The 15,281-nt window shown below is 44.4% G+C and overlaps 1 protein-coding gene across 1 annotated transcript in view; it reads right to left on the reverse strand.

Annotated features, from left to right (window-relative positions):
* Positions 1-150: 150 nt before the first annotated feature.
* Positions 151-15,281, reverse strand: part of cdh2 (cadherin 2, type 1, N-cadherin (neuronal)) — a 54,699-nt gene continuing 39,568 nt past the window's right edge. Inside the window, exons 10-21 of the mRNA XM_029131026.3 lie at positions 14,360-14,515; positions 13,435-13,579; positions 13,040-13,212; positions 11,711-11,848; positions 11,062-11,247; positions 10,132-10,379; positions 9,375-9,517; positions 8,154-8,387; positions 7,140-7,373; positions 6,757-6,896; positions 4,041-4,205; positions 151-1,663 (exon numbers count right to left, since the gene is read on the reverse strand). Coding sequence (XP_028986859.1) covers positions 1,457-1,663; positions 4,041-4,205; positions 6,757-6,896; positions 7,140-7,373; positions 8,154-8,387; positions 9,375-9,517; positions 10,132-10,379; positions 11,062-11,247; positions 11,711-11,848; positions 13,040-13,212; positions 13,435-13,579; positions 14,360-14,515 — 2,169 coding nt within the window. The 3' untranslated portion in view covers positions 151-1,456. The remainder of the gene's footprint in view (positions 1,664-4,040; positions 4,206-6,756; positions 6,897-7,139; positions 7,374-8,153; positions 8,388-9,374; positions 9,518-10,131; positions 10,380-11,061; positions 11,248-11,710; positions 11,849-13,039; positions 13,213-13,434; positions 13,580-14,359; positions 14,516-15,281) is intronic.

A 15,281-nucleotide genomic window follows, 5' to 3' on the forward strand; every position in this document is an offset into this window, starting at 1 on the left:
TAAATGATTTATTCACCCCTCTGGTGAAATTCTGTACAAAGAACTATTTTTTTGTTTAAGCGCTATTGTCCTTTGAGATAGATTACACAATCTGCATCTAATTAAGCCTCTGCAACAATGCTGAGTTTAAGTAACAACAAAAAGAGGCGATTTTTAGCTCCAAAATTAGCATTTTATTTGGATGGCTGGGGTCAGAGATGTATAATTCGTCTTCCAGTACACATGGTTATCTACAAGGCTTAAGTTCAAAACCTTCTCCAGTCTTAAAGCTGATTCTTTCGTTCGTGCCTAAAGTATCATCCCACCCCTTTTTTGGTACAAACAAACAGTTGTGGTAACAATAGCACTATTTTTTCTATTTTTAACAATTGTTGTTTTTTTCCCATGTTTTATACAAAAAACTCTCTTTACTTCTACACATTTAATGTCACCCAGGTTTTTATTCGTTCACTTCGTAAATAAATTTGGGAAACGACATATTTTATTTTTGTTGTCATGAAAAGATAAAAACATGCAAAAAACTTGAATTTTGTTGTCCAAATTAAACATTTACAAGTTTGGAACTTTTGCACTTTTTCCATATACTACATCAAACAAAAAAAAGATAAGGAGAAAAAAAACATTATGTACACACATCTTTTTACAGTGAAGTAAAACTTGAAAGTATCGGATGATGACTAAGGCAAATGAAGTGTACATAGATTAGACCATGACCTAGTTTTTTGTTGCTTTTGTAAAATACTACATCACTTCAAAAAAAAAAAATCTGCTACAAAAGTATGATTCATAACTCCCTTTATTTGCAACCAGCTGCATAATTTTAGTGAAAAAGTCTAGAAGTCTAGTGTACTGTACAGTGCTGCTCTTAATTGTTATTCTTTCCACCCAAGCTAACAGATGATCCTTCATTTACTTTGTATTTGTTTAAATAATTTCCAACAAACAGGAGCATTGTGTAACCAAAAAAAGCATGTAGAAGCATACCAGAGTGTAACATACTTTGTTTGAAATCACTCCAAAAGTCAGTACCATTAAAGCCTTTAACATAAAACTAATCATTTAGATCCAAAAAAATGTACAAAAAGGCACATTATATCCCAGTGCTTCTGTACTGTGAAATTCAAGTGTAACTGAGCGCATTCAATACCGACAATCTGAGTGGTGACAGTCCAACGCGTGTTTCCTCCCATATCCTTCATAACTGTGGACCACGGCCTATGCCTAAGCTCTCAACAAGCATATGTTTGCGTAGACTACAACAATAAGCCTAGGTTGGTTGTTTTTGACAAAATTTCTGAATCAATGTTTAATTTTTGTTTCTTTCCTCTCACAGTTTTGTCACTCTCTCGGGGGATATCAGAAGCTGTCCTTGTCCTTCAACAGGAAATCTTTCCTATTCGTCATTTTCTTTTTTTTCCTCCCATCTTTTCACCATTCATAGGAGCCGCTGTGTGTCCTAGTCGTCACTTCCCCCGTACATGTCTGCCAGTTTTCTAAAGCGAGGGCCCCAGTCGTTGAGGTAATCGTAGTCCTGGTCGCCCCCGCTGCTGGAGGAGTTGAGGGAGCTTAGGGAGCCGGCTGTGGAGCCGCTGCCCTCGTAGTCGAACACTAGCAGCGAGTCGTAGGGGGGAGCGGTGGGGTCGTTGTCTGCTGCCTTGAGTCCCTGTGCGAGAGCAAACAACAGTGTGGTTAGATGGGAAGATAGAGCGGTGTGTTTACCAGAGAGCACTGAGCCATGGTGACACATTTCCACCAACTGTTGACTGCAGTCGAGTTTCCTGTCCAGATCGGGTTCTAGTCGTCTTGTGACTCTTCTTGCGGTTTGGCTGGGATTGTCCTGGTGTTAATGAGCATGACCACCAATCTCAAATCACAACCAATCTCTTTAAGGGTCTAGTGTATAGATCGTACAACACTACTGATCCCTTACTGTTTATTATCTAACTATACATACACTCAAGCACAAGACAGGACTGAGGTATAGATCAGAGCAGCACGTGTCTCTGTACATTGCGGTGGGGGCGGTTCTGTTTCAAAGATCGTGCTCAACATTCCCAGAAATCCTTACAGCGTCATGAGAGGTCCTTATGGATTGGTATCGATTTCTTGCCTCATTCCCTAACGGTACTCTGGAGGGTTGATGGATTGCTAATCTACGAGTTGAGATGTGTCTTGGCCACGGACCACTTTGGACCCAAGCCTGGTTTCTCTCTTTCATTCGCCACAACCGAGGATACCAACAAATAATAAATGAATTAGAAGAAGTGGAGCAAGGGAACACAAAGGAAAGGAGACCCTCAGCTTGTTGGGAACTTGTCGAAGATTTATGGTTTCCTATGTGCTGCTGTTATAGTAGTGCCGAAATGCTTTCAAATAAAACGATGGATTGAATTAAAGTGGCTGGGCACTTAGCAATTATTTTCCACTCGTTAGCTTTCGTTAAGTATTTGCTCAGGGCTGTGGTGCTGATAATTTGGTAGGAAATATGACAGATGGATCGTTCATTACAGTTACAACCATAATCGCTCTGCTGGTTAAAGCCCCCTTCCATCTACTACCAAAACCCCACTGGCAGTTTCATAAGGTTAGTCAATCACAGAATTCAGTCTCATAATTTCACTATAACTGAGTCATCCACTGTGCTGGAGACAATTACAGCTCTTAGTGAAACGGTGAGCTGTCCCGGCTTTTTGGAGTCACTCCAGAGCCCCACAGATAACAAAAGCTATGTGTAATCAAACCCAGTGCTATTCACATTCAAGGATGGAAACGGGGGGCTATGCAAAACAATGAATGCAACGGCTTCAGCTTTGTCTGCCTCCTTGGCACCTGTGACCAGTAGAGGTCATATTAAGTTGGTGCTAATGTATTTAATGCCCCCCTCCTTCCCTGTTGAACCGGAGCTGAAGTTGACTAATAGACCTTTGTTTGTCCGAATGGGAGGTTAAAGTCCTTATGCTAAACCTCTGCCTTTTTTTTGGCTCCCTCTAATTTAATTAAGAGCCACAAGCTCCCAGGGTGCATGCACATTCCAGGGTGGGATCAGAACCCTCCCCCACACATTTCTGTCTCCCCAGGTCCTCTGGCAGCTCGAGCCGTTATCAGTTAGTCCAAATTCCAACCGCATGTGAGTGAGCATGACTGCGCGTGGACGACAGTCGAGGATGGGTCTAGAAAGAGATCAGTGTTGCTTGCTGGGAATGTTTTTAGGTCAGGATGTGCAGATCTGAAATGTCTCCAAGGTTTTGCGAGAACATGAAAATAGGTCTAATGAAGAATGGTGCGCGTTGTCATGCTGCCCTTTATTGGACTGGGTAAAGCAATAAATTTCACTCAGGTGTTTGGACAAGGACATTAGGTGCATTCATGGCACATGTTCAGAGCAGAAATGAGTGGCGCCAGGCTAAAGGAATCTGTGCAATAGATGGTCGGGGAGCAGACCTGAAAGAGCAAGATCTAATCTAAAAACATGGGCCCCATCCAAAAACTAGGAGAGAAGTCCATTTGTAATACTGTGAAACTCTTGTCTGTTGGAGCTTGTGAAAAATACATGACTGCTCTTTTCATTTTACATTCTCGCTTCATGCTGGAGTCAATGATGGCCCCAGGCAAACGAGGGCACTCTGAACAGTGCACTCTGATAGAAAGCCAATGTATTGCTTCTCTCATCTCCTATTTCTGTGCTGACACATCTATAACTCTACTTTGGTGGAAAGTGGAGAGAAAAACAATTATATCTAAGTGAGTTAGCATCATGTACTTTGCAGGCTTTATACATGTCTGAGAAGAAATATGTGAGATGAGAAAAGTTTCTACTCCTGCTTTCTTGGGAGAAGATGAAACAATTCTGATATCAGCCATATGGGCCAAGTTGTTTATTTAAATACAAGTTTATTATAAGTAAAGCATTCAACTTGAAAATGAGATTCAAGCTTTGTGACAGCTCTTTATCCATTTATTTTTAGACCTTGTCCTGGGAATGACTTCACACGGAAAAACAATTTCAGCTTTCATTAACTGCTGCTGTGAAATATTTTTACCTCATTGATGAAGTCTCCAATGTCTCCAGGGTGCGGTGCTGCTGACCTCATGGGGTACTGTGGCTCAGGATGGAGAGGTCTCTCGTCTAGACGGCGGATTCCCACCGGCTTGATGCTATCAGGCTCTAATGTGTCCGGCTGCTGCAGCTGACTCAGGTCGTAATCCTGCGGAACACACAGACAGATGGGGGTTAGCCGATCGGCGCTGCCAGACGCCGAACCGAGGGCACTTATTTAGAACAGGTCGACACATTGTGAGCGGTGCAGAAGGCGAGTGCGCTCGAGTGAGCGGAATGCGTCGAGAACTGAGGGAACATGAGGGGAACTTTAATCTTCAAGCCCAGGGACAATTTGACACATTAAAAGCTCCGGCACCGAGGGTGTCCGATCTGAGGACCGCATCATATGCCGCAAACTGCGCGAGCATGTGCGCTGTGCTGCAGGAAGGATGTGCAGGGGGCTGCTTTGCTCTAATCAGTGCCTAGACATGGGATGGTGGATATGCATAAGCCATTGCTAATCCTATTAACATTACCAAGGCAACGTGAATGGCGTGGCAGTTTGTGCAAAGTCATGGGCAGCGAAGGAGGAGGGGAAAGAGAGAAACAGAGTTAGGAGAGGAGCCGTGAGGAGCAGTGCTGATCTGAGCTGAATGACTGGATGGTATCACGGTGACAGCAGATATGATAGAGAAAATGCCATTTGAGAATCGGGGTGTGTGCCTAATAAGCGTGCATGATGGATTGTCCCTCTTTAGAAGATTTTCAGTAATCCATCCATCTCTAATATCCCTCTTCAAAATTGTCTTTGCTCGGTTGCACATGTACCTACACACACAGACGCTCGCTCCCAGGACCGACAGAGGAGGCTGTCGACGTCCCAACGTAAAAATAAACATGAGAATAAATATAAACCTCGTGATGCTGCATAAAAACACCCAGAAATACAAAGGCAATGAAGCGAGCGAGCGCCTGACGAGCAGCTCTTCAGCTCCGCGCTACTTAGCATCATCTCCAAACGGAAACAAACAGAGATTGTTCCTACATAATTTGATTTCATGCGGAGTGACAGTAAACCCCGAGGCCAGTTGGAAGCGCAGTGGTCATTACGCATCATTCAAGGAGACCATCCATCATCTCTGCTTCGTTTCAGTCTGACTCCTCTTTGACCTTTTGGAGGTCGCACACCGGAAGGGTCAGGAGTCGGTGAGAGGAGCTGCGACAGAGCCGTGTAACGGCTGAACTAAGCAAGAAGGTCTAATGACATACCAGCCCCCTTCAGGGAGATGACTCCTCACACATCCACCGGCCTGGTGAAATGGCTGCCGACAGCACTCGTGACCCACATTCAACCATGGGAAACTGAACATTGCTATTATACATGTATGAGCCGTATACATTTTCTGTTGTGAGAGGGACCTTTAGATTATTTAACAGACAGCCTGCAGACCAAACGTGACCATATTACACACCACTCCCACAAAGTAGACCAGAAAGTTCTGAGGATGTAATAGATTGGAATTGTTCTTATTCTTCGACATGTTAAACTTCTCTTTATCCCCGGTGACATGTAGATGAGGCAAGATATACTCTCTGCACAAACAGGTCTGATTCATTTTGTTTCATTTACAGCATAAGAAAAACAAATCCAGACCGCTTTAAATCATGCCACACTGTCTAAGGTTAATGGGAGTCCAATTATGCTGAGGTCACTGAAGACGGAGGTGACTCATCCTTGTCATATATGCATTTTCTCTTTTCAATTTGCTCTCATGAACGTGGCCTGATCAGCTGTCTGCCTTTGATGAAATGAGTGCTCCACAAACTAATACAAACCGAGGCGACGGCAGCAACAACTAAAATCATATACTCCGAGGGCGCCCAATGGTCTGACACTTCAATTTCCTCCCCAGCGGGAGATAGGGAGAACAGAGGTGGGCATTATAAAGACCGCGTCGCTGGGAAAGTCAGGTCCATTTACCCAACACTGACTCCTGTGATTCTGTGTGCCACTCAAAATGGAAGCTTGTTTTCCCTCAATAAATTACAGCTCCCGTTCGTTTGCCTTTGAGCGCTGTTTTCTCACGCAACAGTTCCCCCCTCCGACGCGCTCCGGTTTATAAGTTTGTGCATTCCGGTTGTGACAGCGAGGATGTAAAACATTAGTGGGAGCGCTCTTAATCACAGGCAGATGTGTAATGGCTTTCCAGTCATATTGTTACCTTAGACAGAGCGTCATTATTGCACCACAGCAGATGTCTGTCTCCAAATGACATCAGCTTACCAATTACAAGGCTCCAAGGCTAATTTGACACTGTGCTGGGTCACACCAGGGTCTCCAGCTCATTCTGCACTATAAGCCACCGAAGCACTGCAGCCAGTAGCAAGAAAATAGCCCATTCTGTATATTACCGCCTTTTTTTATGAAATGATTCCGTTTCGCTAACAAGGAGTCGTTAGGACAATCGAATTTGTGTCTGTGCGTGTGATCAGAGCAGGGGAATACAGCGATGTGACTTAAGCGACTGCATATCTACTGTACGTGATGGGGTTGTGAAGCAGGAACTGATTCCAGCTGCAATCTCAATGCCACAATGGTGGCGGTAGAGATATCAATGATCAGGAATGAGACTAAAAACAAAAACGGAGGACACTAGGAGTAATAAACTCCAGCATAGGGGCCATGACTTAAATAAAGCAAAGTGCTTTGCTCTTACCTGATCCTCCTCTCCTCCACCCTCCTCATCATACTTCAGAATGTTGTCTCTCACATCGTCCTCGGGATCGATGAGGAGCTGCTTGGCCTGACGCTCTTTATCGCGACGCTTCATCCACACCACAAACATCAGCACAAGGACTGACAGAGGAAGAGAGAGAGAGCGAGAGACAGAGGTCTCATGTCAGAAAGGATAATAACTTACATATTTTCATACAAATGTAATCGGATCCGGTGGTTCAGAGCTTGGATGGGGGCCTGATCAAGGCTATCTGTTTGGTAATCCTACAGTAATCTAGTGCCATGTCGGATAATTTTTAGCTGTCTTTATAATCCTGCTATGTGTCCATGGGATGTGCTGTTTGGTGGAGGCGAGACACTCACTGAGGAGGATGATGATGCAGAGGAGAATGGATATGATTGCACCGGTGCCCAGGCCGGCGGCCGTGTAGCGGCCCGTGTCACTGCAGTCTCCATTGATGTCGCACTGGCACACTTTAATCCGCAGATAGGACGTATTGGACATGGGCAGGTTGCCAGAGTCTGTGATGATGATGGGGATCTCGTAGATGCCACTTTCAATGAAGCCAATTTTGAGGTTCACCTGGGCGTAGTCACCTGGGAGGTGGAAGAGACAAAAAGAGCGGGCGAGTGATGTTTGATGGCTCCTTTTAAGGCGAGACAAATATGACACGGGACGTATTGAGATAAAGCGACCTAGCGTGATTAAATATAAAACAACATCTTGTTTCTTCTGCAAAGCTGTCGGTCCGATGAGATTAAATCCAAACTCTGAACAGTCATTCCTTTAAAGAAATCAGCTGTGCTCAGACTGTATTAGACCCATTACAAATCTGCAGCATTATTGTCGACCTGGAAGTTGTATCAGCAAATCTAGTCCAAAAGATGGAATATGGGAAATATTTAGATTTGGAGCCTCTAAATCTACTGAATACCTTCTTATAATGCTGCTTAGCATAAATTCCCAGCTGTGATAATCCAAAAGCTATTACCCTATTAAGACATATTCACTGCATTTCACCTAGCATTTCCTAATAGATGACACACAACAGAGGAGCTCCTCCATTTATGTTTTCATTTAAAATTAGCATAAACAATTATTGAGCAGCGCGGTGAGGTTAATATAGCCTCGTCGCTCCACCTGAACTCATTGTTATGTGCTATTTACTCACATTTATTTTAAGTGCTGCTTCGAAGTCAGATCAAACTTTAATTACTACATAAGAGAGTGATGAAAGTTGTTTGCTTTGTATTATTAGATATTTTACTTTTACAAGTACTCTGCAGTAATTAAATGCCATTATCTAAAATAATCATCATTTTCTCCTCCTTTGTATTTTTTAGTAATAAACCCATTGATGAGTGTGTGTGTCTCACCACTGATTCGAGTGATGGTCCAGTTTCTCCGAACGTCGAGGGGCCGATGGGCCAACTCGAAGGCGAAGGGTCCTGCGTTTGGGTTCAGGTCCCCGTCGAGCGCGGTGATGTTGATGGCGTTTGGCTCCGGCCTCTCGCATATCTCTGCCTCCTGGGGGAATACCTTGGGAGCGTTGTCGTTGATATCCAGCAGGTAGATCTGGAGCGTGCCTGTGCCACTTGCTGGAGGAATACCTGCATGGGCCAAGAAGTGGCGCACAAAGTTAGCGCATACATATTCATGAGGAAAGGGATTTACATACGGAAAGGAATATATGCTACTGGAATGCTAGCTCTCATTTTGCACTCATTACGCAGCTGATAGAGAAAAAGCAAAATACCAAGTTTATTCTCTGGGTCTGATGCTATAATAAGACATACTAAACAGCTATTTACTCTAGTGGGAGATTACCCATCTAAACTGCATACTGATCTGAAAATCTAATCTCGAGTGAGGAGCTGGACAGAAAGAGGGATATATCAGAACATTTGGGTTGTGTGTGTGTGGGTGTGTGTAGCTGAAGAATGTCTTCCTGACGAAGGACACGGGATGAGAATACTAAAGCAGACAAACAGAGCCCACTGTCGCTCCTCTCAGGGTCCTCTATGTATTCACTCAGCTAAGAGGCTTTTTTACCATTCAGGCCACGCTCAAAGGAGCTAGTCATCCAATCCTGACCCATTAATGCTGAGAAACCTCTTTATTGGTAGAGTTTTTAAGCCTATTGGCCTAAGCTATGCTCTGGAGAACAGGGTAAACTTGAACAGAGGTAAATCCTGCCACTGCACAGAAAAGGTGAATATATCCACATGCTGGACGGTTCTGGGATTGCTGGCACATTAACCTTCAACTAAGGGGGTCGCGGGTACAGACACGCCAAGTGCCAGGTACAAGGTTGACCTTCATGCAAGGAGGGTGTCTTTGTCACTTCATGGCTTTATGATACGCGTTATGTTTGTGCTCTGGCTTCAGGTGGACGACCTCGCAGAGCCAGTCAAAGGCCGACCTTTGAGGGACAGGCCACGTTAGACACCGCTAGGCTTCCTTCCTTCCGTCCTCTGAATGTGCCAAGAATAATGGCCTCCAACCAGGCAAAAATGCCCAGACAATGTAAGCAATGCATCACAAAGCCACAACAGGGTATTTCTGGCAACTGCAGTACAACTCGGATGGTTACATACCACTGTCAGTGGCGAGGAATGTTGCATTGTACAAGCTGTTCTTCACAAAGGGCGATTCTCGGTCCAGAACGGCCTGGGTTGTGATTCGACCAGTGTTGGGGTCAATCTTTAGCCAGTTGGCTGGATCTGAGACCACGGAGTATCTGAGGGTAAGAAAAGAAAAGAATAAAGAAGCTTTTTAAGCTGCACTAGTAGTCAAGGGTTATTTTAGTAGTGGGTTATTTTAGGTAGTGAGAAAGTTTTACATTTTGTTTTCTTTCTGTCTTCAGTCTCCACTAATAGTCTGGCATCTCTTTCCTCCCAAACTGTTTTTGTTTTTATTTGTTTACACAGAGTAAATATTTTATACATCATGCATTTTACATAATTATTCAGCCTCGCAGGGGAGACCAAACTGGCTTGTTGTTATCAGCAGCTCAAACTAATTTGTAGGACAAACCGTAAAATTACAAAGCCAGCTCATTTCTCACGGACTGTTTTCAGGCAGATAAACTCTTTCACGGCCAAACAGCTGTGAGGCGTGATGAGAAGGACAGAAAGGTTAGATAGATGGAGGATGAGATGGAGACACGTCAGCTTTAGGAGTAGAGCTGGTACAAGAAGAGACGGTCAAAGACATGTTGCTTAAACATCAGAAAGATTTTCACATCTGTGACCTAGACTTGGTTCTTAAGAAGATGAGCAGGAAGAGTAATGTTTCAACCAGGCAACTCTCCAAGACACCTCCTCTTAGCTTCCTGACCGCCGTAAAATCTACCTGATGCTCTGCTGCATAACGCGATCAGGGTCCTGCGCAGTGAAGAGGGTCAGTGTTGTCTCTGGCATCATTCCCTCCTCCAGTTTAATGAGTTTGGGGTTGGGCTCAAAGTAGGGGCTCTCGTTGACGTCTATCACTCTGATGGAGACGGTGGACTGACGAGGAGGGTGGATGCCTCGTGCCAGAGGGATCTCGTTCCTCGCTTCCACTGTCAGCACAAATGTCCTAGTGTTTTCATAGTCAATGGGCTGCAGAGAGAGAGCAGAGAATATATATAATGAGAATCCCATCAAAAAACAGGATAAGAATTACATTACATTTTCGTTATGTGAAACTATTGAGAGCGCAGCACAAAGAGTGAAGGCTGTTTCTCCTTGTCTTGCTACAGGACAAAACATTACTGTTAAAGCTCACTGCAGACAGCGAGATGAGATAGCGACTGTATCCTTTTGTAGTCAGCTGAAGGACACAACAGCAAGCGGAGCTAGTGTAAGAGTTTTAATCATGAAATACAAAAAAAAATCAAGCTGAGGAATTGCTAGCAGAGCCCTTACAGTAATCAGAAATGTGTAATGTGTGACAAAACTGCTAAAGCTTCTACAGCTTTATCTCATAGGAGTCCAACAGGAAGCAGCTTTATACAAAAAGTGTCCGCTCTTCTCATTTCTGAAAGGCAAGATTGAATTATTAATTTGTTCTCTTCATTCCCAGGAAGTAAGATAACATAAGACATCAAGGAATCTGCACTTTATCACATTCTGTGCAATTTTGAAAATGGTATAACAGAATATCCTCGCGTGCACCAGCACAGAAATAACTGACTGGCAGACGTTAGCGCAGAGCCAGTCATTCTTGGACACCTCAGTAAAGCGTGCATCAACATCTTAGAAGCATCTCACAAAGGGGCGGGGCTTGAAGAGGAGGCCATACCTTGACAACCGTTACCAGGCCCTCGTTAGTGGTCGGATCAGTGGGCACAGAGAACCTGCCGGTGGGGTCGCCCGCGGTGATTTTGTAGACAGCGTTCCATGCCGGCGTGTGGGGCTGGTCCTTGTCAGTCACCGTCAAGTTGGCCACGATGACATTCACGCGGTTTTCAGGCACCTCGCCGAAAAACTGCATGAATAAACCATGAACGCAGAGAACGGCGAGCTGTTAGCGATACTGCTGCGGCAGCAGAAAATACACCGAGGCCTGCCTAACACGGAGCAGCGGGGCCCATCTTAGGTAAATAGACATCGAAGATAACTCATCATTTCGTCGTGGTCATCTCATTCCCCGTCCTCCCCTGATAGCGCAACAGTGGCATTACAAATCTCAGCGATTCGGGAGCACAGCGAGTGCTCTGTTCACTCAGGCAGACATCCCCGCTGCTGCAAGTGTCAACATTTGTTGGAGGATATAACGCTTTACGCATGGCTAGCTACTTGTATTTGTGATTCCTTCGGAATCGCTGGGCAAGCAGAAGCGTGGAGGGGGCAGAAACAATGTTTAAGTGTGTGCATCCACACCGGGATAAAATGCCAGACCTTGTAGTGTTTCCCTTCTTTTACATAACTCAGATCCGGGTGCTTCTTACCGTCTCAGCAGTAAACTCTGGCGGGTTGTCATTAATGTCAGTGACCCTGATGACAGCGGTGGCCGTGTTGGAGAGGCCGTACATGGGGTTGCCCTCCATATCCGTGGCCTGGATGATCAGAGTGTACTGGGGCACTTTCTGCAAGGAGGCACGGAGGAACAAATGCAGGATTAAAACAATGATGTCTTGAACAGCCAATGAAACGTTGGCGCTAGTTCTGAAAATTCTTTGCTACACAAAAGCATGACATGCAAAATTGTACTTTTTAATAATGTAGTTCATTACAGAACTAGAGCCTCAAAATTTTAAATGTCAGACTCAGTGTTAGTAAAATTCAGCATTATAGTCTCTATAAAGATTTATTCGTAGGCTATTCTAATGGCTTAAATCCATTCCAAATGCTTCTCTAAGGGGATGAGAGCTCCATGTGCATCTGATTTTATGTTTTCAACTAAAAGCTCTCAAAACCAACCTGGCTAGCGCCTAATTAAAATGACTAACAGTGGCTTTCTGTATAAACCTGATTTATTCCCAATGGGGAGACATGAGTTCATGACTGCATGTGTGGAAGGAATGTTCCTGCTATGTAAACCATCATGAAGCTAACAAATGACTCTTTTCACATTAAAAGCCACTCAGGTGACGGACCAGTTGTTGGGTAATGAGAGTCGAGCAAATTACATTCATGGTGGCAACCGGCAGACATAAAACTGCTGCCCCAGGGCGGTAGTGATTGAGCAACCACCTAGTCTGATTGCCCACGCTAGAATTGCACCAACTTTAATATTTTTTCTATTTTCTGCAGCAGCAATGCCATCCAATTAAATGAGAGAGTGGTAGCATTTACAGCAAGGGGAAAGGGAAGAAAGAAAATGCAAGTAAAGTTTCTGCATTAGAGGAAAAAGGGACATAATGGGAAAATAAGGGAAGGGAAACATTTAGCTGCTCAGTGATGCATGTTGCCTCCTTGTAAGAGTAAATAAGTGTGAAAGAGCCCATTTCTACTTCGTATTTACTTGGTAATTAGCAGAACTCACTTTGCTTCATTAGTTGTCAGACATTCTGGATATTAGCAAAGATGTTCAAGCTGTGTCACATCATTATATTTAAAACATGCACAATCCACTTATGTAAACATGAAAATCTGATCTGCAACAAACAGCCCCAGCGAGACAATCATGTATTAATATAATGGACGGTTGAGCTAATGAACGCTTTGTCTAAATGCTGATAGAAAGCCAAAGACAGACACAAAGTCACAGAGTGGAGAGAAAAGCATCAAGGACAAGATTAAATGTAAAGCCAAGAATCAAGGAACGACTCGGTCACCTCTCTGTCCAGGCCTGCTGCCACCGTGATGATGCCTCCTGTTTTGTTGTTGATGGTGAACATATTGGAGGTCGGACTCTCTGGATTTTGGGACAGAATCTTGTAACGCAGCATCCCATTGGCCGTTTTGGGGTCGTCTTTGTCAACAGACGTTACCGTCATGACAAATGTTCCTACAGGACAAAAAGTACAGAAAATGTGATGTAAGTGTTGCTACTTATTATTCTACTCTAAAAACCTACACTTAATACAGCTGGAGAAGAGATAAGAAAATAGCCATCAGTGCTGTTTGATTTGTCTACTCTGTGGAAGCGCTTGGTGCTGGAGGGTCTATTGACAGTTATCTGCTCATTCAGAGAGGTGGTGGGCTTCATGTGCTTCATATGCTGTATTACCTGGTTTGGAGCCCTCTGGAACGGTGCCATTCCAGATCTGGTGAGTGAACTCCGGTCTGTTGTCGTTCATATCGATCACATTGATCACAATGTCTATAGGGTTTTCTACTTGGTTGCCATTGAGGTCCACTGCATGAGCTCTCAGCTGGGGAAAGAGAGGAAATAAAGCTTGAAGGCTCAAACAATGCAGGCCATTGTGACAAACTCGATGCCACACTGCTGTGATAATTCAGCCCACAGACCATAATTTTGCTGTATGTACCAGTGTTAACCCACTGTGGCCAACACAGGAATCCCGTTCTTTAGAGAGACCATTACCTTCTAGCTCTGGCATGTGGGTAAAAGAAAAGTACCTTATTTCTAATTAATTCTAATTCTTTTACAATGTGACATGTAGCTAAATTAACAGCAGAAATAATTGGTAAACTGAAGCAAAGCTGGCTTCCTCCTGAACTACAGCTTTACAGTTCACAGCTTTAATTGAAGCAGCATGGCCAGTCGACTCTATTCTGGGCATATGGTGAATTCTACCACCTAACTACCTCCATGCATGATGCCTAGTTTTGTATTGGGGCTCATGAATAAGCGGCATGAAGACATATCATTTAAAGACCACAGCAATGTAACGGAAGAACAGCTAATGACTAAAGCAGCTCTGGCAGCAACAGGAGGTTATCGTTATATATGAGACACGCACTCACTTCGCCCAGAAAGATCACGTTAAATCCTTTACATTCTCAGACGGATAAGTCAGGTTTCCTGGTATTTATTGAGTCTAAAGAGACTGTTTAGGCTACACGTGACCCTTGAGCGCATGCCAACCGGCAGGAATGTACAGCAGCAGAGGAAATACATTTCTTTTCATTAAAGCAAAATTGGTGTCATGGCATTAAAAGGAGGTTTCAAAGTGTTATATGTGACTTACGTGGAAGTTGGAAATGTGCTCCCGATCCAGGGGCTTGTTAACCGACAGCTCTCCAGAGATGGGGTCGATGATGAAGATGCCCGTAGGCGGCTGATCAGCACCCGGTCCTGTGACGCTGTATCGGAGAGACCGGTTCTTGTCGTGGTCCGACCGGATCTGTGGGGGTGTGGTCGGATTAGTTAATAAAAGCTTCCACACAGCGCAGAGTACTGCCTGAATGATGCCAGGCGTTGGAGGCTGCTTGGTATACTGCAGACATATCACATTTTTTAATTATGCCACTGGGTAAGTTAAGGAAAGTCAATATAAGGAGTGCATGTGTCTGTGCAGTATTGAAATTCTGCCTCGGCCCAGCTGTCCATCATGTTTGCCATGTGAGCCAGGAGCCTCCGTGCCTACACTCTGGCTCCCTGCTGAGCAAACACTATACAACATTTCCTCCTCCTGATATCACCCACAAAAGACCAGCGATATCTCATCTGATCTGACCACACTATTAGTATGTACAGGACACTTGACATGTTGATAAAAACCCTGCTTCTTTTCATGCGCTGCCTTCTGACAGCCACCCACATGCAGGCCGGACCACAGAATTTAAATGGGCCATTTGTGTCCTCAAGGCATGATAGAGTGCAAGTACATGATATAAAGAAAGTATGATATGTCAACAGGCAACTCAGGAACAATTGTGCAGGTGAGTGCTTCTAATGTTTCTCTGCTTCTAAATAATGCAGTGGTTCTCAAACCCAGACCTCCAGCCCCACTGAACTGTTTGTCCAGCTGTCCCTGGGTACTCGCAGCTGTTTGCCTAGATCAGATGTGTTCAGTCCATCAGAAGCTCGAAAATACTATCTCGGAGAGACCGTGGAGTAGGGAAACACACCTGAGGCAGGTAAGCGGCCGTGGGTGGGAAAGGAACGTG

The sequence above is a fragment of the Betta splendens genome, chromosome 17 (genome assembly GCF_900634795.4).
Source record: "Betta splendens chromosome 17, fBetSpl5.4, whole genome shotgun sequence".
Lineage (NCBI taxonomy): Eukaryota > Metazoa > Chordata > Actinopteri > Anabantiformes > Osphronemidae > Betta > Betta splendens.